The sequence below is a fragment of the Phodopus roborovskii genome, unplaced genomic scaffold, assembly GCF_943737965.1.
Source record: "Phodopus roborovskii unplaced genomic scaffold, PHOROB, whole genome shotgun sequence".
NCBI classification, from domain to species: Eukaryota; Metazoa; Chordata; class Mammalia; order Rodentia; family Cricetidae; genus Phodopus; species Phodopus roborovskii.
The window spans coordinates 22799081-22825278 of record NW_026126433.1 but is presented as its reverse complement, the minus strand read 5'-3'; the positions used below and the strand labels follow the sequence as shown (position 1 = coordinate 22825278).

General features: G+C 37.6%; 1 protein-coding gene across 1 annotated transcript in view; it reads left to right on the top strand.

The window, feature by feature from the left end:
- Nucleotides 1-26198, top strand: part of Hmcn1 (hemicentin 1) — a 429789-nt gene that overhangs the window by 337898 nt on the left and 65693 nt on the right. Inside the window, exons 64-71 of the mRNA XM_051185954.1 lie at nucleotides 4996-5155; nucleotides 8132-8256; nucleotides 8451-8634; nucleotides 9186-9283; nucleotides 11944-12222; nucleotides 18317-18513; nucleotides 23443-23524; nucleotides 25456-25592. Coding sequence (XP_051041911.1) covers nucleotides 4996-5155; nucleotides 8132-8256; nucleotides 8451-8634; nucleotides 9186-9283; nucleotides 11944-12222; nucleotides 18317-18513; nucleotides 23443-23524; nucleotides 25456-25592 — 1262 coding nt within the window. The remainder of the gene's footprint in view (nucleotides 1-4995; nucleotides 5156-8131; nucleotides 8257-8450; nucleotides 8635-9185; nucleotides 9284-11943; nucleotides 12223-18316; nucleotides 18514-23442; nucleotides 23525-25455; nucleotides 25593-26198) is intronic.

The following is a 26198-nucleotide window of genomic DNA, read 5'->3' as shown; positions in this document are numbered from 1 at the left end:
TGGATTGCATTAAAGGAAACTATTGGTCATAGACTGATTGTCACTGAAAATATCGACAACTTTTTGTCCTGCATTTACCAGTGGATTCGATTCTCAAAGAAAAGCCATATGGGAAGGAAAACATAACACAATTTAGAATATCTTTATTTGTTTCATTTTTAATGGAAGTATTTCATTAGTCTGATATATTCTATGGAACTGTAATTCTCTATTCTGTATAATTTATTTTCATACTAAGACTATAAATCAGTTCTTATTTTTATAGAGGTGTGAGATTTAATTCATTCAAATGTGCTTTGGTTTAATAGTAGGTGTGAGAATAGGTAAATTTCAAATAATCATGAGTCTTACACAATTTTGTACTGAGAATAAGGGACATTATTTCCTCCAGTAAACATTTATTCATCATTGTGGCATAGTGTTGAGGAATGTAGGGAGAATTTGTTGCTTTTTGATTTTCAGTAAACCTCTCAGTAATACATTTGACTCAAAATGATAAGGAAGTCTTGCTTCCCAATTTCATTATTATTGCTAAAGAATGTCTAATTAATTAAACCCTTGATCTTAGTATAGGTTCTGTTGTTATGTTAAAGCTAACTCCGTGAAAATTAATAGCCTCTGATGCTTTGAGACTCCAGAGATAACTTCTTTAGTATCCTAACTTCTATATATATATATATATCTGTTGGCCTATTACTAGCATTTCTTATTGGTTTGGTTAGCTGTGTCTTAAATATTAACTCATTTCTGTCAAAGTGTTTCCATGTGTTCTTATCTTACTGGAGAAAGGGTCCAGACCTCTTCTCTCATATTCTACATCTTGACCTTACTCTACTACATCTCCCAAATTCCTCCTTGTCTCCTAGTTCTGCCCACCTATCCTGCTTTCCTATTAGCCAACAGGGCTTTATTCATTAACCAATAAGAGAAACATATTGCAGAAAGACATCTCCCATCTTTTCTGTCCCTCTTTTCTGTCTAAAATAAAAAGAAGGTTTTAATTTTAACATAGTATAATATATAACAAAACAGTTATCAAATGAGAACTATAGTTAACAATATTTAGTCTATTAACATTTAGCAATATTTAAAGAAAATATTCCATCATCTATCCTATCTATGTAAGTATAAAATCTTACATGTAACTTATCTTTAATCCTAACTAAGGAAAACTATAGCCATAACTCCATCAAAGACCACAGAAGGATAGTACATAAACTCTAGAAATGGCAGACATCTCACTACCTGGTCAGTCACCCAAAGTTCTTCTGTAATGTTCCATCCTCAGCCTATAGGCCATAGTGTATCTAAAGCAAGAACCTTTAAACTGTCCACCTGTATTAGCAGTTTGTCAGTCACTTTTTTCTGTGTCCTGCAGAATGTCTAGCAGACTCTTCCATGAAGCAGGAACCCTGTAGCAATGTCTATCTTGTATCAGCAGTCACTTTTCTGTGGGGCCTGCATGTGTGCTTTATAAAGCATATAGTTAAACAGTCTAGACAAGAACAGTATCTTGCCAAAATGGCTAGTCTTTCATTTAGGAAGTGAATTCCATAATGAGTTTCTTTGATATCCATCTTTCTTTGTGACACAGGTGGTGTTGCCTGTAGCAGTTATGAAAAACCCTAAACCATTTTAAATGCCATATTCTGTAGGTCTTTGGAAAGGTTTGAAGAATGCCTATCCATTTGAAATATACCTCTATATATCTATAAAAGCCTAACAAACCTAACTATAAGTTTTGACTATTATAGGTAACTACCTATAATTTGTACTTAATTATACATTATATTTTCAAATGAGATACATAAACACAATTGTAAGGAGTATGGTTTTTCGCCCGCTGCCTGGTTTTGTCCCGCCACCACGCCAGCCCCAAATAATACACAGAGACTCTGTATTTGATATTATGCTGTTGGCCAGTTACTTGTTTCTTATAGGCTAGCTCTGTCTTAAGAATTAACCCATTTCTGCTTATCTATGTATTTTCACGTGGCCTTCTCTTACCTGGGAGGCGGCTGGCGTCCAGCTCTCTCCAGACTCTCCATCTTGACTCCTCCTTACTACTTCCTATTTCCTCCTTGTCTCCTATTCCCTCCTATCTTCCTTTCCTATTAGCCAACAGTGCTTTATTATTAACCAGTATGAGAAAAATATACACATAATGGCATTTCCCATCACACAATACTTAAATAAGAGGAGAAATATACATATCTCAAAATTGACCTTAAATTTGTATAAATAAATGAAAATCCATTCCAAAACAAACTATTCATTTCTATACCATAATCCCCTTTTTTACTTTTAAAAGACATTGGTAGTGATCAATAACCATTTATATGAAACCCCATTTAAATGAAAACAAACATTTATAGACAATATTTGGGAATTTGGGCGTCATTCTTTTCAAACTTCTTCCTGCTGGTTGGGGATGCTGTATTACCATGGGAATCCTAGGATGATGTAGAAATCCTGGCTGTAATATGCCAGGCTGTCTTGTCCCAGCTGTTTTGAATGTTGAATCACCTGGGACACTGTTTCAGGGGGTCTTGCTTGATCAAACCATGTTAGTCTGGAAGTAACCCACAGCTTTTCATTTTCAGTGGAAACAAAAATAGAAATTCTTTTCCCCAGTAACTTGTCCTTAGACTTAAATTTTGAAGTCAAGGCATTTTTAAAATATATAAGTTGGGTTAATTTAGCAGCATTAATAATCAAGTGTGTTTAGCAATTGTTGTTCCTTCCTTGGCAATTGAGCAACTCAAAGACAACATAATAGCATACAGTATCCAGACTCTGTGTATTTCCCATCTTTAGGTGTTTTTTTTTTTAATTACTCTATTTCTTTTACTTTTATTTTCTCATTTTTTTGAGACAGGGTTTCTTGGTGTAACTTTGGCTGCCCTGAAATTCACTCTGTACACCAGGCTGGCCTTGAAATCACAGAGATCAACTTGCCTCTGCCCCACCCCACCCCGGAGTGCTGGAATTAAAGGTGTGTGCCACCATACCCAGCTACTCTCTTTCTTTCTGTATTTTTTAAACCATTTTATCTTGTTTCTTTTTCTCTCCAAAGCCTATGTATATTTTAAACACACTTTAAACTTTGGAGCTTTTTCTTTATCTGAATCTGTCTTTACTGTAAATCTTTATCTTTTTCTGGCCACAAATCTTCTAGCTGCTAAACTATAACATTGCTAAAATGAAAGCCACAGCTGTTTTACCAGCCATCTATCCAAGATTGTAGGGGTACATTTACCACCAGCACTAGGAGCTGTGCTCACCACCTTGGTCTATTCTGCTATCAAGCAGCATGCTTCCGGCTTGGAGATATGGTCACTGCCACTGCCAGATGCTTGTACACACCACTGAATTGTTAGCAGGGCCTCTTAAAAGAGCCATGAGGATTTTTGGCACTTAGACCAAGTCAGGAAACCTCTCTTAAAGGAGCCACTGGAGTCTCTGTCTCTAGCAAAACAGAGCCCAACTGAGGAATATGCTGCTACAAAGAAGCCTTGTTTGTCTCTGTTCTTTTGTTTTTAACACCCCTAATTAAGCTTTTGTTAAGTTTTGAGTGGAAGTTCTTAGTACCCACATTGTAGGCGCCATTTTGTTATGAGCAGTTTCCTGCCAGCCTGGTCCCACTGCTGAGTCAGCCCCAAAATAACACACAGAGACACTGTATTAATTACGAAACTGTTGGCCAATTACTAGTGTTTCTTATTGGCTAGCTCGGTCTTTAATAATTAAATATTGACTTGTTTCTGTCAATCTAAATGTTTCCAGAGAGAGGGTCCAGACCGCTTACTCATCTCATGGCCTACATTTTGACCTCTCTCTTCTGCCAGTTTTTAAAATAATTATTCCTGGTTGACTGAAATGGCAGTTAGAAGGACAACAGAGTACTGTTTAGTAATTGACCCCTCCCCAACAAACAGATCCTGATATATAGCCATCCATGATTTGCCAGTTTCCTGTTGTATATATGCCCAGCTTGGCCTATTTCTAGCTGTCATGTGGCAGTGAATACAAAGTAGGGAAGTCATGCCAAATAGATTCCTATAATCAAGTATGAGCTGCTCCTGGCACATCTCTAATTCTATAGAATAGAAACCCAACTGTGTTCCATTCTGACCTCTAAAAAATTGTACTTATTGTGTACAGTTGTATTACTTAAGTATATGTCTGCACCACATGCGTGCCTGGTGCTCAGAGCTCAGAAGAAGACATGAGATCTCTAGAACTGGAGTTACGGATGGTTGTGAGCAGCCCTGTGGATACTGGGGGAGTCAAATCTGTTTTCTGATTATTGTTAATATCTCTAGTTCACACTAAGGATGACGAGATAGAAAAAAATAGAAACTATTAGAGATTGAAAAGCATAATATGTCCATGAATATTTCAGAATAAATGAATAACTAGACAGTATACAAATAATTAATATGCAAACTTTCTCCAGACCTTTATGCCAAAGTGTTTTGAAAGTTGATTGTCCTGAACTATATAAATTACAAACAATCCATTTGAGACTTAATCTGAATATGATTCCATTGAATTACTCAAAAGACCAATCTGTCACCAGTTCCTATGACTAAACAGTTCCAGGAATACCAGGAACATTGAAGTAATTTGGTGCCTTTTTATTTCTCATTTAAAAATACTAATACTATAAGTACTAATCTAGGGAGACTAGTATCGATTTAGAAATGACATTTTCTGGGTCAAGGAAGTAGATAATCTGCTTGCCACCAAACTTAATGGTCTGACTTCAATCTCTGGGACCAACATAGTATAAGGAGTTATTCAGTTCTTACAAGTTGCCCTCTGTTGTCTGCATGCATGAACACACCAGAGGACAACTTACGTGCATTCATATACATACAGACACACACCAGCATTACAGCAACAAAAAAGAAATGGTATGTTATATTATTCTGTCACATTAATTAGTCTATATCGTTATACTTTGCTAATGAAAATCTTATTTCTCTAAAGTCCCCCCAACCATTGCTAGTGCTGAAGTTCCAAGTGAAGTCAGTGTCCTTCTTGGGGAAAATGTTGAGCTGGTCTGCAGTGCAAATGGCATTCCCACCCCACATCTTCAGTGGCTTAGAGATGGAAAACCCATAGTGAATGGTGAAACAGAAAGAATCAGGTATGTTTAACAACAAACCTTTGCATGAAAAAGTGTACGGTCTTTCACAGTCCTCTATGCTTTATATTTATATTACACATCAATAATGCCTATTTCTGTTCTGGTTTTCTTTCTATTGATATAATAAACATCATGACAAAAATTACTTTGAGAGGGAAGAGCTTCTTTCATTTCACAGCTTATAGTCCATCATGAAATGAAGTCTAGTCAAGAAGTCATGCCAGAAGCTGGGGGCAGGCACTGCAACAGAGACCATGGAGGATTGCTGCTTACCATTTACCAACCAACTTACTCCTCATGGCTTGATCAACCTGCTTTCTTATGCTACCCAAGACCACCTACCCAGAGAAGGCACTGCCAACAATGAACTGTATCCTCACACATCAATCATTAATCAAGGAAATGCCCCCACAGTAATGTCCACAGGAAAATCTAATGGAGGCAATAACTCAATTAAGGTTCCCACTCCCCAGATATGGCTAGGCTTGTGTGAACCTGACAAAAACCACCAGCACAACTTCTGTGTCATTAGACCTTAGCTATCATTTTATTTACAAAGAGAAAAGACAATAAGTTTTTGAGTGTTGAATATAGAACTTCTCTTTAGATAACACTGTAAAGTTTATAAGTACCTGTATGTATGTGTGTTTGTCAGTGTGTGGGGGGGGGGTGGGGGAATAAATGGGAGAGAGGGGTCCTTAACATCAATTCTGTATTATAAAATCTAAGACACCCATTCATCAAAATGCCATTGAAAATATTTCTCCAGAATGTCTATAGCAAGTCTGTCATAAAATAAATGCTTCCTATTAAAGTCAAGACAACAGCATCCCACAAAAGAGTCATCAATATTCTTGGCTGTGGGTTTTTTATCTTAAAGTTATCAAACTGCATATATTCAGGGTTGGTTTGATAGTTATGGGAATATATAAACTAGCATCATAACCCAGTTCATTTTTATAATGGTTTGTTCAAATCCTACTTTTACCTGATTCTTATTTCCCTGTCTAAATAAAGATGAATAACAATTTGATAGGACCTTCATGCAATGTGAATAATCTAGAATCTCATAAATATATTTCAACACAGACATATTTATAGTCATGTATCAGAATGATTATATGCATATGTACTCATAATATTGTACTAATGTACTACTAAATGTGTAATATTAACCAGTATTTTAATAGTTTGAATATTTTTTCTAGTCAGTGAATTGAATACATAAGACTTTAATACAAATAAGCATCATTTTCTTTGTATTTGTTTTGTATTAAAATTTATGTATTTCTTCCCTTCACAAGACTGGATAAACTGACAGATAATATTTTCAGAAAGATTGGGTACTTTATTTCATTATGTTAACATATGTGAATAATTAACAAGTGTTTCTTTTTCTTCTTTTTTTTTTTGAAGGCACAAAATTTTATTTTCACAATTAAAAAACACATAAACACTGAGAAGACTTTATCACTTTATAGCATTTCAATAATTTGATTGGAGGTACTTCCATGATAATTGAGGGTTCTTTTTTTATTTTCCTTATTTTACATATCAACCCCAGTACCCTCTCAGTCCCCCTTCCCTCCCTCTTTTCCACTCTCCCATGCCCCCTGACCACCCTCGCATCCCATTTCCCCCACACACTCCACTTGTAGGGTAATGCCTTCCTAAAGGTGTCATCTAAATCTGTCAAGTCATTTGGAGTAGGAAGTAGGCCCTCCCTCCTTCATCTAGGTTAAGGGAGTATCCCTCTATGGGGAACATGTTCCCAAAGTCTTTTCGTGCACCAGGGATACATCCTGGTTCCACTGTCAGAGGTCCCTTAGACTGTCCAGGTCTTCTAACTGAGACCCATGTTCAGGGGGTCTGAGTTGGTCCTTTATTTTCATTAAGTAAATATTGACCATCTTTCAGATTTGATGAAACCTAACCTGGGAAGTTGAGACTCTAAATTTCTAAAGTTGCTTCTTGTTGCTTGGCTGTTGACTTCATCACTGTCTCATGGTGCTATAGATGTCTAGGTAAAACAGTTTATCAAGGTCACCCTTTCAAAGTCACCTTAATAGCTTTGACTGTGGTAACCTGAAATTTTAATTTGCAATATATTTAAATTCATGGAACTTTAAGTTTCACATGTTAAGAAAAGTACCACATTCAGATAATTTTCAGTATTTTCAGTATATGTCTCAAATGTGATATTTAATAGTACACTGTAGTAGAAATTCACAATTGTGGTACTGATGAAATCAGTATTGTTAGAGTAGTTGTAGATAATATTTTAACCTTCTTCCTAAAGCATAGGAAGTTGTGTCTGGTAATTAATGGTATGTGGATAAAATGAATAGTGTAATAATCTTAACTCAGGTATATTTTATTTTCTAATTTCATATTTATCATTTGCTTTTAGCCATTTGAAAGAAATTTCAAAACACACACACACACACACACACACACACACACACACACACATATATATATATACAGAGTCATCAATGTTTAAGCAAACTATGCTATTTTGTTCTTTTCCATTTAAGTATAATTAGGGTATTTGCAGTTAATTTTAATTCATGATTTTTTTTCCAGCTTGTTGTGTTCTTCAGTCTTCATACCAGAATTTTGTAATTTTCATTTGTCTTGATAACTCATATCAGTCACTAAGAGTATAATATCCTAACACTGAGAGAAAGGCACCTCTGTCTGTCACATTCCTCATTTGATTGTTTCCTTTTATTCAGAAGGCAACAATGGACATGAAAATGGTTTTCGTGCAATTTTAGTTTCCTGAAATTGCCATCAGTTTCTATGGCTGTGACATTTCTTTTTCCATGTACTTGTGAACTAGGGCTAAATCATTCCATTCAAGATGAACACATTGTGCTATGATGGTATATGTGTTTAGAGGGCACAGTGAAGTTGAATGACTTTTCCAGATCCATTCCTACATTAACACCTCTGTCATGCTTTCTTCTACAGGGTCACTGCAGATGGCAGCACATTAAACATTTACAGAGCTCTCACGTCAGACGTGGGGAAGTATACGTGCGTTGCTACTAATCCTGCTGGAGAAGAAGACCGAATATTTAACTTGAATGTCTATGGTAAATATGAAATGCCACCAAGTTTTGACTTTGCTATCTTAAGAATCCATTGATGGGCCACAGGTGACTGGAACACTTATCTGAAATCTAATATCAATTATATTTTCTTTTGGGATGCAAAGCAGAAGCAGGAACAATTATAGTGCAAATGATTTGAACTCATATGTCTTCTCTCTCACTCACTCTGTGCATAGTTCCACCTAAAATCAGAGGTAATAAGGAAGAGGCAGAGAAACTGATGGCTCTGGTGGACACGTCAGTAAATATTGAATGCAAAGCTATGGGTACACCACCACCACAGATCAACTGGCTGAAGAATGGCCTTCCTCTGCCCGTTTCCTCCCACATTCGCTTGCTGTCAGCAGGGCAGGTTGTCAGGTTAGATTGCATTATGTTTCCTCAACACTTATGGTAATAATCTCTTCCTGCACCTTGGCTGGCTTTTCCTTCACCTATACAACACTTAAGAAATGCTTTTTCCTAAGCCTTGACTGCTATTGTGCCACACCTTTAAGTACCTGTTCAGAAGTGTTCATGCTTTAGTAAATGTGTGCACAATGGGTCTTGAAAGATGAAACATTGTCAAGTTTATATTTCTGAGAGTTATATTTTAAGCAGTGTTACATGGTAATACAGGAGAATATTGACAATGTTCATATGCTTTTCATGCTATCATTTTTATATTGTAATGTGTTTGAAAAATACTCACTCTGCCAATTGTGTTGTATTATTAGTCATTTGCCATGACTGCGTAGTACCTTTATACAAACAGTTGAAGTTTGAGGTATCTACAGTTTATGATTATGGTCACAAACTTTATATATAAAAAATGTTCAATATAAATTTCATTCAATACTCTGCTTATAAATCATAATTATTTGTGTGTGTTAAGTAGGATTGAGTATGAAATGCTGGGTCCTGTTTTGCAGGATCGTGAGAGCTCAGGTGTCTGACGTTGCTGTGTATACTTGTGTGGCCTCCAATAGAGCTGGGGTAGACAGTAAGCACTACAGCCTTCAAGTCTTCGGTATGTCACAGAAATGACCCTACTGCTTTGCTGCAAGTTCACTAGCATTTAGAAACATGCCTTTGGAAACTGCCTTCTTCACAGACTTGTAAATTCAACTTCCCTCTGTCAAAAATAATGAGTATCTCGCTGTTAGGGAAGAATTTGGTTTCTCTCCCAAACAGTCAGTATTTACTGCTTCATACTTTTTATCAAAATTTTCTTCTAATACAGAATTAAATCAGATGTAAGGGTTTTGATTAATTTTTGACAGTGTCACACACTTTCATAATGCACACAGACCCCTCTCACAACCCACCCTTTCATGTACCCCTATCACCTGCCTACCACCACTGCCTCTTCCCAGTCTCTTTCTTGTGTTTCTGTCTAACGTTTTGTTTTGCATCCCACTGACTTAGTCCAAGCTATCTGTGTAATCATGACTTTGAAGCTATCTGTTAAAACCGGGTGGTCTCAGACAGTGGGTACACAATTAAAGGCAATGATTACTCCTCTTTTAGAATCTATCAATAGCATATAGTTAGTGGTAACAGATAGGCCCCTCCCCTAGTAGCTCCTCTTCCTTTCATGACTGTTGACAGGACCAGACTGACTGTTGACTGGGCCAGTCTTGTGTGGGCCCAAGGTAGTCAACTTCAGTTGTAAGTTCATGATTGCAATGGTTGCGCTGAGTCTAGACGATGGTATTTTCATCCCTTTACTTTTACCTCATCTTCTAACTCCTCCATGTGTCCCACCTGTATCAGCTTATTTCTCTGATGCTATCATAAGACACTATCCAAGAGCAACTTGTAGGCAAAAACTGAAGCAGAACCACAAACAAATGCTCCTTCTTGTTCTCCATGGCTTGTTTAACCTGCTTCCACATACAATCAGGGCCGCCTGCCTAGGGGTGGCACTGGCCCTGGCCATGGTGGGCTGCACCTTCCTACAGCAATCATTAATTAAGGAAATATCCCACAGACCTGCCCAAAGGCCAATCTAATGGAGATAATTCCTCAACTGAGACTCCCTCTTCCAATGTGACTCTATTTTATGTTGGCAAAACTAACCGGAATAAGGCTTCTTCCTCTACAGTGCCCCCAGATCTTAAAGGGAATTATGTAAATGACTTCTTTATGGCTGAGCCCTAATTTATTCTCAGTAGCTTGGGCAATCATGAGTCTCTGACTTCATCACTTTTCACTGCAAGAAGAGTTGTTTCTGATTTGGGCTGATAGTAAGTTGTGTCTTTGGTATAGTGATAAGTATTTAAAAGGAAGTCTGATGTAATTTAATTAAACAACAGTAGTAAGTTCTCCATTTGAGCTTACAACCTCCTCAGTCAAATGGCTTGTAACCCAGCGTGCAATACTAGACATGAGTTCCTTCTTAAATTTAATCAAAGTGGTTGGTAAACTCTACAGTATTTGTGCCACTGTTGCATAGGTTGCACCCTGATCAGAAAGTTGTGTTTTCAGTTTGGAGGATGGATTCACAGCTGAGTAAACAACTGCTTTTTTTCTCCCCCAGCAGCCTGCATTGTACCTTCTAGCACACTGAGAGCTAACCAGTAAGGAGGAGATTTTCATCTCATCTCTAGCTTGCTTTTTGTCTATCTTGAAACAGAGATCTGTGCTGCCTGTAGCAATATGATTTTATACTCTAATCATGATGGGCTACCAAGAGGAAAGACAAGAGCCTAATTGTTAGGGAGGCTTTGCAGCCTGGTTGGCCAATTACTCCTGTGGTATCTCACTTCTGGGACTGTGAATTTTGTTTAGTACCTGCTGTTTCTAAGAGCATCATTACTTAGCCATGCAGGGTAACTTCAATTGCTCTTCTGTGTTTTTATTTAGATTGTAAGATAGTAGCTTTCTATATGGCTTTTTCAAATACCCTTCATTATGTTTAATCTACCTCATCCCTCACTCTCATCTCCCCTTTTCCCATCCTCCTTCCTGACAAAGTCATTCTATCCTCAGTATTCCCCTCTGGACTATTCCTCCCCTCTTAAAGCATCCCCTATACCACCTTCCTAGTATCCTGGCTTCATGTGTACTCCATGTTAACAAACACAACTAACATTTTAAAAATGGTATTTAAAGCCAGACAGAAGATTTTTGATTCACATACACAGAAAAAATCAAAACATATTTTCTAATAGTATTAGCAGTTCATTTAGAGGTATAAAATTTGAATAGATGTATTTGCACTTGTAAGATACAGTGGATTTTGGGTCCACATTACTCAATTTGTAAGAACATCTCAGAGTAACTAGGAACTGCATTTTGTGATGTACATAAAAATTTCTCTATACTATGTTTTCCATAAAGTCATTGAAAATATACCTTTGAGTTATTATAAGAACTACTATGGCATGATGACAAATTAAATGGATAATGCTAACAAGTTGAAAATGTAACCAAAACATAATACACATTGATTGTATATTCAATAGGAAAACAATTTTGAGGCATCTTTGCTAATCTGTGAAAGATTAATAATTAGCCTAACCAATAAATAGGTTTATAATAAAACCATCAATTTATCCTATGCTATTTTAAAATACATCATTTCAATGAATGTAGAGGTAGCATAGAGTTATCTCAATACTGTTATGTAAATTTATCTCAAATTATAATAGGTATATAATTTTACCTGGTTTATTTTCTATGTAGTACCACCAAATATGGACAATGCAATGGGAACAGAGGAGATCACAATTGTCAAAGGCAGCTCTACCTCTATGACGTGCTTTACAGATGGTACTCCAACTCCAAGTATGTCTTGGCTTAGAGATGGCCAGCCTCTGGTGCTTGACGCTCATTTGACCATCAGCACCCAAGGGATGGTCCTGCAACTCATCAAGGCAGAAATTGAAGATTCTGGGAAGTACACCTGTGTTGCCTCAAATGATGCCGGAGAAGTCAGCAAACATTTTGTTCTGAAAGTACTAGGTACATAACTATTCTGATAAGCTCAGAACATTTGAGAAGTCAGTGCCACTCAAATATACTCAATGAATATAACTCTTAGAATCATTCTTTACAGGTCAAAGGTTAATTTAAATTTTACTGCATTTCAGTTTTAGTTCTATGATTCACTTATATACACTTAAATCATGTTGAAATTGAATGGTGAGTTGTCTTTGTCTGAAAAGATAAAAACTCCTATTCCTAAGAAATTATTCATTGGAAAGGCATGATACTCTATTAACATCGGGCCTTTTAATGTGTGTGAGTTTGTGTGTTTGCACATATATGGGTGTACATGTGTGTGCAATATGGAAGGAAGTGTGTCCATGCAGAGACCTGGAGTTAAGTTTAGGTATTGTCCTCAATTGTTCTCCACTCCCTTTTTCTGAGGCAAGATCTTTCTCTGAACATGGAGTCTCACTGGCCATCTTGTCCTACCAGGGGATCCCATACTCATGTCTCCTAAGGGCTGTGATTACAGGTGGCCACCATGCCTACCCTGCTTTCTAGTGGGTTCTGGGGTTCCTCTAGTCCTCATGCTTGCAAGGTAGTAACTTCACTTACTGGCCCACCTGCCCCAGCCCTCATATATGACTTCTTTTTTTAAACTTTTTTTCTAAGAATTTAAAGCACATTTGATAATGGAAATTGGATGAAATAGGATAATGTTTATACCATTATCCTGAACAATCTTAGATTATCCAATTTTAAGATTATAGTCAAAACAATCACTTTGGATAGTGAAGTTCTTGTTACTGTGTGTACATTGAAAGGAAATATTTGAAGTTTATAATCCAACATCTTACCATAAAAAAACTATCATTAAAACAAATTATAGTTTTTCTGTGTAACAAATATCTTGAGAGTAGACAGAAAAGAGGATAAATGAAATTACCTATTACAATAGTCAAGACTATTTTGGGTATTTTTTTCACCCACTATGACGTTGGGGAACTGCCATACTCCTTTTACAGAACAAACATTCCCCCTACTGAGAACAGCAAAAAAAAAAAAAAAGAATTTTGGCAGGAGTCATGGTTATGAAGGGACTGCATATGTTTTCAGAGTGTTCTGTAATCTGTCTCACGGCACCTATTAAAATTCAGTTATTTATGTGACTTTAAAAATTGTCTTTATCCCTAGTTAAGTTTTATGATGGTGAATGCAGCATGCATCCTACTTATTGCTGGTGCCCACTGCTTAGCATGATGTCTAACATACCAGAAATTCTTAGTATGTGTTTGTTGGATCGAATCAAAACTAAACCAGACACTTCTGAGCTGGGCTAATGGGAAATGTTAACTGTGGAGGGAGGCAGAACAATATGCAAATAAACTTCATAAGATGCTCTGGTATATCTGAGTCTTCGAAATGGAAAGGTGGCGGCAGAAGAAAAATTTCCAGGCAATTGTACAATCGGAGTTGTACAATTGAACTGGATGTGTTACAAATCCTTATATATCAGTTTGCCAATGTGAGTAACAATAGATGAGATAATGTGACCTTGGTCTTCACTGCTCACATATTAAGTATTAATTATTGTATATACGTTATTGCTAGATATGTTTCTATTTGTCAGCTGTGAAGGCCTACTGTGTGATCTCCTGAGTATCAGGCAGCTGAATCATCATCAGTTAAAGAAGATGAGAGTTCAGCCCTCAATATCATACATCTGGAGTGGGAAGCAGAGAAATTGACAAACAAATTACTTTTGGTTGTGACTAGGGTCATGTGGTTAACATACATTCTGTGGGACAGGAAGTTTCAAATTAGATCTTCCCATAGATCATCCTGGCATGGTGGGACTGTAGCAGTGAGGGCAATTTGAAGCTTTCTTCATGTTTCACATGTAGGTAGGTGATAGAGCTTAATTGTGAGATTGTCCCCATGGAAACTGAGTATGAGTGGATTAAGTGAGGCTAAGTGAGAAGAAAGCATCTGTAGAGGGTCTTGACAACACTCCAAAGACTTTAGTCTCATTGAAATACAAGGACAATTTCAACAGGAATATGTTACAAAGAATATGCTACTTAGAAAGTCCCTCTGGTTAGAGTAAAGAATGGATTGAAGAAAATGCTGTGTTTGTGAAGGCCTGAAAACACACGGGCCTGGTCTTCATTTAACAATGGAGAGAGAATCAGAAGCAGAATCATAGACAGAAACATTGCTGTAGCAAATAAAGGAGGGAGTGACAATGATGCTGCTGGGGTGATGTACAAAGCCCCGCCCTCCAGGACAAAGAGTTTATAGGATAATCCTTCCATAAAACAGAAAGATGAGAAGCATCCGCATTCTGCTGAAAACTAATCCCATTAAGCTCTGAAAAGCTCCTTGAGTGGAGCAATGCCACTTCTCAGCTTGCAAATGTCTCCACTTGGAGGACTTCTGCACTCAACTCTGCATGTGGTGGTAGGTGTCAGGATCTATTAGTGGTTTTGAAAAGCACAGTGTGGCTAGAACACTGAAATCGAGAGAGTCCATCAAACCATGAAGCTGTGAGTTCATCAGGGCCCAGGATGTCATGGTCAATTATGAGTTTTTTCACAATAGTGCATCTCCCAACCCTCATCAGAGGAACGTCTTTTTGCAGTAGGTGATTAATACAGACACCCACAACAACTAGACATGTAGAAAATAGTAGACCTTGAGTTATCAGGTCTAAATGAGACAGCTTTATCACACCCATTCCCAAAAGCCTCAAGGATGGTCACTGAGAGGGGTCAGAAAGAATGTAAGAGACAAAGACAGTGAACATCTGAAGAAAAACAGTATTTTCTGGACATATGGCAGGAATTGCATGCAAGATCTTAACAGCATTTGTTACTTTGTGAACAAGACCTGCACAGGACAAGCCTGGAAAAATTCCAGCATGGATAGGAGAGACTCATGAAGTTCCAACTTAGGTGGGAAGCTCTTGGCAACTAATGGCTAATGGGGAAAAGGAAGTCAGTTTTCCTTGGGGATGCGATGCCTGAGAGGCTGCCCATGCTCCAGTAGATTGCCTTTACCCAGTGGACTTACAAGCAAACACCAGGTGGACTCAATAAGTTTACAAACAGAACACATTAAATTGAGAGTTAAGGTGCGGGGGTGGGTATGGAAGACATTAGAAAGGAGGGGATGAGGGTTTACTTAATCAAAATACATTTTATGTTTATAAAACCTTCTCAAACTATAAATAAGGTAAATAAAATTCAAATGTATATGTAAACCCTGAAAGAAAGCTCCAGTTTTAGCTTTTAAAAATGAGAAATCATTGCAAGTTGTAGTAAGTACAATAACAAATAAATCTTCAACTTGAAAAGAGCAGTCTGGCTGTAAAGAGTCAAGAATGGATAAATTCAAGAATGGATTCTGAGAACAATGTGTTATTAGGGATTGTGACGTTGGATATTAAGAATAGTGTGGCTATGGTGCCACATGTCAGGCTTGCATGAATATAATAGCTTCCTTAATTCGTTTTTTATTATGTCACTAGTATAATTTTTTTTCAAAACTAAGTCTGATTCTAATATTTCCTAGTTTAAGATTTATCCTGGTCTTTAATATCTCAACTCGTTTCTGTGAAGCAGAGATGAACCCAGCTAGGGCTTTGAGCATGTTAGGCAAGCACTCTGTCACTGAGTGACACCCTCAGTTCTAAGAACATTTGCTTTTCTTAATAAATGAGATGTCTGGGGAGTGGCCGTTGTTACAGTTGAGATGTTTTACCTTCTCTTGATGGCCACATCATGGTTAATCTGTGACCTTGCAAAGTCTCTTACCTCAGCAGAGCCCAGCTCTATGGGTGGCCCAATACCCATGCATGCATGTCCAGCACTAATTGCACTCAGTGGATTATATATAAATAAAAAAGAAAAGGGATGAAGTTAGAAGGAAGATGTGAGGGGATTCAGGAGGAGCTGGAAGGAGAGAAGGGGTCAAATATGATCAAAATATATTATCTACATGCAAGAAACTCTCAGAGAATAAATTGAAGATGTTACATTAAAAACTAGATGCACACAGCAGTTAATACATGGTTTTACAATGGTGACAATAGTAATAATGAGGAGGAGATGGAGATACCCACAAACAGAAAGGAAGATGCATTAGCTACCGCAAACAGTTCATTCACATTATAGTGAAGGAAATAAGAGAAATTACACCTTTTCTGGAAACAATTGCAGATTATTTGACCTTGGTTGTGGATCTCCTATATGGAGTTGATGATGTGATGTTGTAAAGGATGGCTCTCAGTTTCCAGACTATGTGACTAAGTGATGAGTAGCCCCATCACACAAGTGCACGAAATACTGGGAAAGGAACCAAAATAACTGTCTGAATTCCAGCTAACTCTGGAGTGTTTATGTAAAACATAGACATGGAACTGTTTAGCTGATGATAGTGTTTATTGTTCTAGGGCTCAAACTTGGGGTTTAGACAGGAAATACAAATCCTTGAGTAGTCAGAGCAAGGGCAATTCCCACTATTTTGTGAGTATAAGACATATGAGGCAAGTACAAAGTCAAATGGTTGGCCTTTGCATGTAACATCTGTAGAAGACTAGAGTTTGAAGCAGGAGGAACTATGCTGCTATTGCTGCCGCCCTACCCTGATGACCATAAATATTTCAGCAGGGAGAGGTTCCTAATGAATCTTTCCACCTATAGGAACTGGCATATAGCAAATAATAACTATGAATAAATGATGAAGAATTGATTTTAGCCAACTAGAAAGTCAAATCAGTACTTTTGCCTCCTACAAGTAATGTGCTGTGGGACTCAAGCAGAGGAGAGTTTACAAGCAGGGTTTGGATTTTACTTGGAAGCTTCATGTTAATTGTAGAACCTTGAAGAAACCTCAGCAAGCTCAGGTAATGGTTGGCATTGACTGCAAGAAGCATCAAATGACAGGGCCAGCTGAAAGAGAGCCGGTGAAGTCTAGGCCTCTTATAACTACATTAAAGTAGGTAATGTTACAAGCTTAAGAAACTGATTTTCATTTAATTTAGTTAGCTATGTGGAGCCACTATAATCTTTTAATCAGGAAACCATAGACCAATCTTAGAATGCACATAAAATATATTTTGACAGTCCTGTGTCTGATGGGTTGAAGTGTAAAAGGAGGACCTCCACAATCATGATTAAGACACACAAGTCTGTGTGTCTTCTTCCTAATTGGAGTTTAAGAGATAGAGGGAGGAAGAGAGAAAAAGAGAGGGGGGAGAGAGAGAGAGAGAGAGAGAGAGAGATAGAGAGAGAGAGAGAATAGACTTGCTCTGTTCTCTTTTTCTAGATGGGAAAATGAGGGCTAACAAAAATTTAAAGAGGAAATTTTAATACTAATGCAAGATGTTATAGTAGAGATAGTGGTGACTGTGTCTTTTTAAAGCATTTAATTTAAAATAAAGCATTCACAACTTAAAAAAAAAAACTTGGAAGGTCTCACTGAATCTTTATGATGCTATAAGGTATCCTGGCCTCCTTCCAAAGGTTTGTTTAGTTCCACTGAGCTAACTCCTGATGCTCAATTCAAACCTGGTCCAACATCAGGTCCTGTGAAATGAATCAGATTCTAAACTCTGTGTTTGATTTAAAACAAAAACAAAACAAAAAACCTCAGCTCACACTCGGAGCTGTCCAACATCTGCTTGACTGCCTTCGAACCCAAATGCCTGAAGCTTGAGCTACAAAAACTTTCAGAATGGTCACTGTAAGAAAAGTCCCTTTTAAAAGGATTAAATTTGGGAATACTCGAGCCAAGGATCCTTAATGTTTCTTCCCAATGTTTATATTCTTTAACTTTCTATGAAGGAAGGTAATTTCAAAAGTATAATTAGTAAAAGAGAATGCTACTCCTGCCTAGACTTAGCAAATATGTTCCTTGCAGAAATCACTATCCTCAGGCTTTTGGAATCTTGCCAGGAGGAAGAACTAAGACCATCCAAGAATGATGATTTTAGTTTGTATATTACAATTGCTTTATGTCATAGACTTGTAAGCTTGAGTAGGATTTTCTTTATGCGCTTTTAAAATCAGGAATATTTTGTCCAACAATAAGTTTCCTTTTCTGCTGTCTGATCCCATGTCGTTAGAACCACCTCACATCAATGGATCTGAAGGATCTGGAGAGGTGTCAGTAATTGTGAATAACCCACTTGAGCTGTCCTGCATTGCTTCTGGGATTCCTGCTCCTAAAGTTTCCTGGATGAAAGACGGCCGGCCCTTTCTACAGACAGATCAAGTGCAGATTCTGGAAGGAGGGGCCATTCTTCGAGTAACCAGTGCTCAAGTAAATGTCACTGTTCATATGACTACTTTTTTCACTTTACTTTTTTATTCTCTAGTGTATGATAACTACTGAATAATTGCACCTGTGCCTCTAAATACATCACTGATCCCTATGGCTTTGCCAAGGGTAGGTGGCCTCTGTAATGTCCATGACTGGGGAAATGAATAAGAGGAAGGTACAGAATCTAATGTAGCATTTTGAAGAAAACAAGCTGTCTTCTCATTAACTTAGCATGTTTTCAAAGCTCCATGTGTTAATGTTTCCCCAAGCTCTTACCTTTTTCTATGTAGTCCTTAACTAACCAGCAGAAAGCAATCTCCTCCCCCCAAAATGGAAGGTGGAGAAACAGTGTTTTATGTTTCAGTAAAATTGAATGGTTCTTCTGGCTTACTTTAAGAAACTGATCAAAAATATGAACATAATAGAGATAAGTCTGGGATATATTGTAAATATTTTTCATATTAATAATAAAGGTAACCCTTATGTACAAAGATTGCTTATCAGCCCCAATGCCTTCATTTCTAAACTTCAGATAAAATAACAATGAAAATAATGATGATGATGATGATAAATAACATCAATTACATATTCTGGGAGTCCCAAAGATAATGGGACATGTTTATGTTGGTGCCACAGAAATACATTACATAACAATAAAAATTATATAAAAGAATTAGAATTCCTGCTACTGTTATAATCATCATTCTATATAATGTAAAATAACAAATTATTTACATTTGTTTTTACTTTGAGAAAAGATGAGGGGAAGAAAACTGGGTGAAGAGAGAAATAAAGTTGTGTTTTCCACTCTTTTGGTATTATGTTAGGCTTGGGGCTCTGTCACACTCTCATACATCTGACCATTCTGGGAGTAAAAGGCTTCATTTCCAACATATAATCTTGAAAGAGGCACAGCAACTCACTGCAGTCAGTAACAGAGTCAGTAGACCTCATTTCAGCTCACCATCAATGTCATGGAGCACATACCTTCTTATCCTTTCATTCCAAACATAGCAGGAACCCAGAAAGGTCAGGTTAAACTTTCTTTTTTTTTTCCATTTTTTAAATTATTTTTTTCTTATTATACATATCGATCTCAGTTCCCTTTCCCTCCCTCCTCCCTTCCATGGCCCCTGACCACCCTTGCATCCCATTCTCCCCCCACTCCACAGAGGGGAGAGGGATCATCAAAATCTGTCAAGTCATTTGGAGTAGGGACTAGGACCTCTCTCTTGCCTCTAGGCTAAGGGAGTATCCTTCTATGGGGAACATGCTCCCAAAGTCCTTTTATAAACCAGGGATACATCCTGGTTCCACAGTAGAAGGTCCCTTAGACTGCCCCAGCCTTCTAACTGAGACCCATGTTTAGGGGGTCTGAGTTGGTCCAATGCTGGTTTCCCCATTATCAGTCTGGGGATCCATTAACTTCCCCTTGTGCAGGTCAGCTGTCTCTGTGTGTTTCTGTAGCCTGGTCTTGACCCCAGTTTCTTATCACTCCTCCCTCTCTGCAACTGGATTCCAGGAGTTCAGTTCAGTGTATAGCTATGGGTGTCTGCCTCTGTTTCCATCCACTACTAGATGAGGGCTCTATGATGGCAGATAAATTAGTCATCAATCTCATTATCAGGGAAGGACATTTATGGTAGTGTTTCAACTGTTGCTCAGATTGTTAGTTGGGGTCATCCTTGTAGGTCTCTGAACATTTCTCTAGTCAGTTTTCTCTTCAAACCTATGATAGCTCCCTCTATCCTCTATTATGGTATCTTTTTCTTTTTTCTTTTTTTCTTTTCTTTTTTTTTTTCTCTCATCTATTGCTTCCCTGACTCAATCTTCCTAGTCACCACATGCTTTCCTCTTCTCTGCCTTCTCTTTCTCCTATCTCCCTCTGCACTTACTATCCCCCCACCACCACTCACAATATGCTCAGAAGATCTTGTTCCTTTCTCCTTCTGTGAGGGACCTTGTATGAATCTCTTAGGTTCCTCCTTGTATCCTAGTTTCTCTGGCAGTGAGAATTACAGTGATCTTTTGCTCTATGTCTAAAATCTATATATGAGTGAGTGCATACCATGTTCCTCTTTTGTGACTGGATTACCTCATTCAGGATGGTTTCTTCAACTTCCATCCATTTGCCTGAGAATTTCAAGATTCCATTGTTGTTTTTTTTTTTTTCCTGCTGAGTAGTATTCCATTGTGTAAATGTGCCACATCTTTATCCATTCTTCAGTTGAGGAGCATCTAGGTTGCTTTCAGGTTCTTGCTATTATAAACAATGCTGCTATGAACATAGTTGAAAACATGTCTTTGTTGCATGGATGTGGATCATTTGGGTATGCCTAAGATTGGGATTGTAGACTGATTCCCATTTTTCTGAGGAAGCTCCATACTAATCTCCAAAATGGCTATACAAGTTTCCGCTCCCACCAGCAGTAGAGGCATGTTCCCCTTTGTTCACATCCTCTCCAGCATAAGTTGTCATTGGTGCTTGTAATTTTAGCCATTCTGGCAGGAGTAAGATGGTATCTCAGAGTTGTTTTGATTTGCATTTCCCTCAAGGCTAAGGATGTTGAGCACTTTCTTAAGTGTCCTTCAGCCATTTTGGATTCCTCTATGGAGAATTCTCTCTTCAGTTCTGCACCCCACTTTTTAATAGGGTAATTTGGTGTTTTTGTGATTAGTTTCTTGAGTTCTTTGTATATTTTGGAGATCAGCCCTCTGTCAGATGTAGGATCTTTTCCCAGTTTGTGGGCTGCCTTTTGGTGTTGTTAACTGTGTCCTTTGATTACAGAAGCTTCTCAGTTTGAGGAGGTCCCATTTATTAATTGTTGATCTCAGTGTCTGTGCTACTGATGTTATGTTCAGGAAGCGGTCTCCTATATTTTTAAACCATGCCCTGAATCAAAACTCTTCAAGAATTTCCTTTCTGTCTTAAGGAAATAAAATTTCATGCAAGGTACCACTGCATGTGAGCAACCCAACCACTGGAAAAAACAGTGAGATGGGAAATGAAACATGATCAAGTCTCAAGCTTGCCTTTGCTTCTGTTGTTCCTGTTGTGTTGTCTTGACCTTTTGTGCACACCTACTACAGCATTTCTCCTACATTAGATCTTACACATCTGAATTTTGACTTTTGATGTATTCCTCGGTTATATATCATTTTGCCTCACACATAATGGCTGCTTAGAAAATTCTGAATTGAATATCTTCCATCAAAAACCACATCTGTGGCTTGCTCCAAGGCAAGAGATGTCCATCTTGTAATCAAATACATTGATCCAGCTTTGTCACTATACTTTCTTTTCATAGCACCTGTCAATAACTCTCCAATCAATGCATCTACTTATCATTTCTCAAACATGTTATCAGTAAAGCACACATTAACCTGCAACTATAAGTAATGACTCTGGGTATACAGAAAGAAACAAGTTGTTTGGAAATATTTCCTGGTAGAAGCAAAGTTTGTGTAGACCCCTCGATGCTTCAAGTTTGGCAAACTGGTGACAAGTGAAAGGAATTTTATCTGTCTGGCATGAATAAGAGTTGACAAGGAAGAGTTAAAGGTTTTAAAGAGATAATGAGAAAAATCAAATGTGATTCTCTAGAAAATGATGTGTGTGTGTGTGTGTGTGTGTGTGTGTGTGTGTGAGAGAGAGAGAGAGAGAGAGAGAGAGAGAGAGAGTGCAATGTGTCTCTCTGTGTGTAATACATGCAAGAGACTGTGTAGAGCATGTGGAAGCTCAGGTCAGACATTTGGTGTGCTGTCTCTATCACTCTCAACATTACTGGCTTGAGATGTGTCTGTTATTGAGCTTCAAGCCTGTCTTTTCAGCTAGGGTAGCTGACCAGAGCACTCTCAGGATCCTCATAGCTCAGCTCTCTAGTGCTGTGGTTACAGGCACGTGCAGCCATGTGTGGCTCTTTAAATAGCAGCTGGGGTTTGAACTCTCAAATCCTCATGCTGTCACAGCTAATACTCTGCCACTCTGAGCTTTTTCTCTCAGACAACCATTTCCTAACTCTTAGTCAAAGGCTTTTGTGAATGTTTGTCTAAAGTATTTTTAACCATTTTCTTAAATTTTTTCCAACCTCTTGTTAGGTTTGTGCAACCTAACAAGAATCATTTTCATAACCTAAAAGTCATTTTTGAATGTTTAAAATGCCAATATTCTGAGAATGTTTAAGTAGTAAAATAAGTGAGATGGCTAAGGCTTTCTTACATTTAAAAATATGTCTTTTGTTAATAGTAAGGTCACCTGTTTACCAGAATAATATCTCCAGATGTGGTGTCCACATAATGCCAAACATACAGATGAAAACCGACTTCCAACATAAAACATCCATGAGGATTTTCAAATAATTGTTTGGTTTTAGTCAAATAGATTCTGCTGTCAAACCACATTCTTCCATCACCATATATCTCAATGACAGAGTCAAGATGTGGTATTAATTTGTTTGGCTTAGTTATTTGGTGGTTTCTTTTATCAGCTGCTTTTATAAATGTACTATATTTCCTTCCAAAAGTGTGTAATTGAAGTTTTTGGTATGAAACTTGAACCTGTGGATGTATATCTCCTTGGATTTGATACTGAGCATCTGATCTACCAAATTTGGCACTAGATTTTTTATAAGTACACATAGATATTCATAGCTATATATATATATATATATATATATATATATATATGTCTTCTTGATATTCTTGTATGTTCCTAAAATCCCTTTAAACATGGTAATGTAGATAACAGAGATGCCAGCCAATATACAATATCAAAACACTAACCACAGTGATAAAGTTTGTTTTGTCTGTTGCACTTCCTCGTGTTATTTTTGCCTTTTTTGGTAATCTTACTAGTTCTAGTGAATTTGTATTCCTACCACTAGCACTAGAATGTTAACACCGAGTAATTTATTTGTTTGGGCTTTTCAGGTGGAGGACACAGGAAGATATACATGTTTGGCATCCAGTCCTGCAGGGGATGATGATAAAGAATATCTAGTGAGAGTACATGGTAAATTTTGTGATCTGTATTTGATCCACACACAAACCTAGTTAGAAACTACATTAGAGAAGATCAGACCATTTCACAGCACCTCATATGTCTATAAATTAAGAAATAGATACTTTAAAAATGTTACTGTTAATAACTTACGTGTTCTTTGGAGTGTAGTTCAGTGAAGTCTTCTGTTATTCATCTTGTTTTCATATAAACAATTCAAATGTATGGATTTAATAATAAAAGAATATAAATTATAATAGGGAAAAGAATAAAAATAATCCTACATCTTACCACACAAGGATACAATGTTTTCATGTGAACATTTTATTGCAAAAATGTGATCATAGGTAGATGTCGTAGCATACATCTCTAGTCCCAGCTTTTAGGAAAGCTGAGTTGGAAGAATCCTTAAGCCTAGAGTTTGCAACTGGCTGGAGAAATATAGGAAGATTTTAAATATCAAATATTAAAAAGTGAGAATATAGAACACAGAATTTAATTTGCTTATGTCTCACTTAGTGGTTTGATGAACTCTTAATGTCAGTAAATATGTATTTACAGCATCATTTTTTAGGATTGAATTTTGCCCTCTATTGTATACTACCATTTTTTAGGATTAAATTTTGGCCTTTATCTTATTCCCTGTTGGTGGATAATTAGGCAGTTTCTGCCTTTTTATGTATACTTTGAAATTTTTCTGTAGTACACTATTGTTTACCCATGCATGCATTCGTACCTATTATACTTTTAAGGGTTTTGGAAATCACTGCCTTATAACTTTCCAGAAAGTTTGTATTAACTTGACCCTTTTGAATATTACTTTTATATATAAATTTAAATCATTCCTCATGGGGAGGATTGTTTGAAAACTAAACACATCTTTATTTAACTTTCAGAGCCTAGATGGCAAGGCATGCAGATTGTCTGGAATTGAAGTGTCCCTACTATCCCAACTCAAAATGTAGACCTACCTAAGTAAATCCAAAATGTGATTTACTAAGAAATATATCTGTATAAATCAATAAAATGGATGCATTTCTTTGTTTCATGGTGGACAGTTCCTGATTTGGTAATTTTTAACACTTAGGAAAATATTACCCAGCATAGATGCTCCTGACGGACACCTGCGTGCTTCCATTTCTTATCACCTATTATTAAATTGTGGTAATGATGTGATTATCTTATTATTCATGTTATTGCTGGGAATATTTCATTATTTACTTGATTTAATTAATTAATTTAATTGATAAAACTGCTAAATAATAAAGATCCAACTTAATATTTTTCATTTCAAAAATTTTATTTTTTAGTTTACATACCAAAACCAGTTCCCCCTCCCTCCATTTCTCCTACCTCCCTAATGACCCCCCCCCCTTTCCCACTTCCCATCCACTCCTCAGAGGGAGTAAGGCCTTCCTTGGGGAGTCAACAAAATCTGGTATGTCGATTTGAAGCAGGACCAGCCCCTCCCTTGTGTATCAAGGCTGAGCAAGGTATCCCACAATAGGGAATAGGCTTCAAAAGTCCAGTTCAAGCACCCAGGATAAGCCCTGGTGCCACTGCCAGCCCCACTAACAGAACAAGCCACATAATTGTCACCCACATTCAGAGGGTCTAGTTTGGCCCCAAGCAGATTCCCCAGCTGTCAGTCCTTAGTTCATGAGCTCCCTTTAGCTCAGGTCTGCTGTCTTTATGGTTTGCCCCTCATGTTCTTGAACTCCCCCCCAACCACACATACATATGATCCCTCCTTCCTCTCTTCAACTGAACTCCAAGAGATCATCCCACTGCTTGTCTGTGGGTCACTCCATCCAGTTTGTTAATTATCTACAACATAAATTGAATGACTTATATCTTATAGGAGACCTAACTGTTGTTGGACACTGATAGATCATTTGAATATAGTTTACCAAATGTGCTCAATACTTTGTTCCCATTCTTAGTGCCTCCTAATATTGCTGGAGTGGATGAGCCCCAGGGCTTCACTGTGTTAAGGAACAGACAGGTGACATTGGAGTGCAAATCAGATGCAGTGCCTCCACCTGTGATCATGTGGCTCAAAAATGGAGAGCAGTTGCAGGTAAATCTTCATTTGTAAAAGGAAAAACAGCAGGGGAGCCTTTGCTAAGTAGTGAAAACCCAGTCACTTCCAGGTAGTAGTCACAATTGCACAGGGAAGGTACGGGGGTTTTCTGTGCACTGCCTTCCTGTTCTAGTCTTTGTTTAGTAGTTGATTTGGATGAAAACAGATATTTAGATTTATTATGACCCTCTGGAAACTGACACAGGGTTATCTCCTGAAGTCTGTAGATTAAAGTCCAAATTAAACTCTCAGCTCTTCGTTTAACTAAAAGGCTAGAAAGCATCAAGGGCTCAAAAGAAGGTCTACCCTGTCTTCAGGATGGAGCTGTTACTGTTACTGTTTCTGTGGTTGGGATTTGGGCTCAGGGGTGACCTGGCACATCTATAATATTCCCACCTACAGGTTTCGGGTACCAGAATTCTAAAGAACAGTCAAAGATTTTCTGAAGCTCCCTTACACTTAGATGATGCCTACTGCCAACAGAGCATCAGCTCAGGATTCTCACCAGCCATTTGCAGCCAAATGAAAGCTGACTTGGAAGGTTTTCTTTATCCTAACTCTGGTAGTCACTAGCTTCCAGGAAAAGTCCTAGAGAGAACTGAG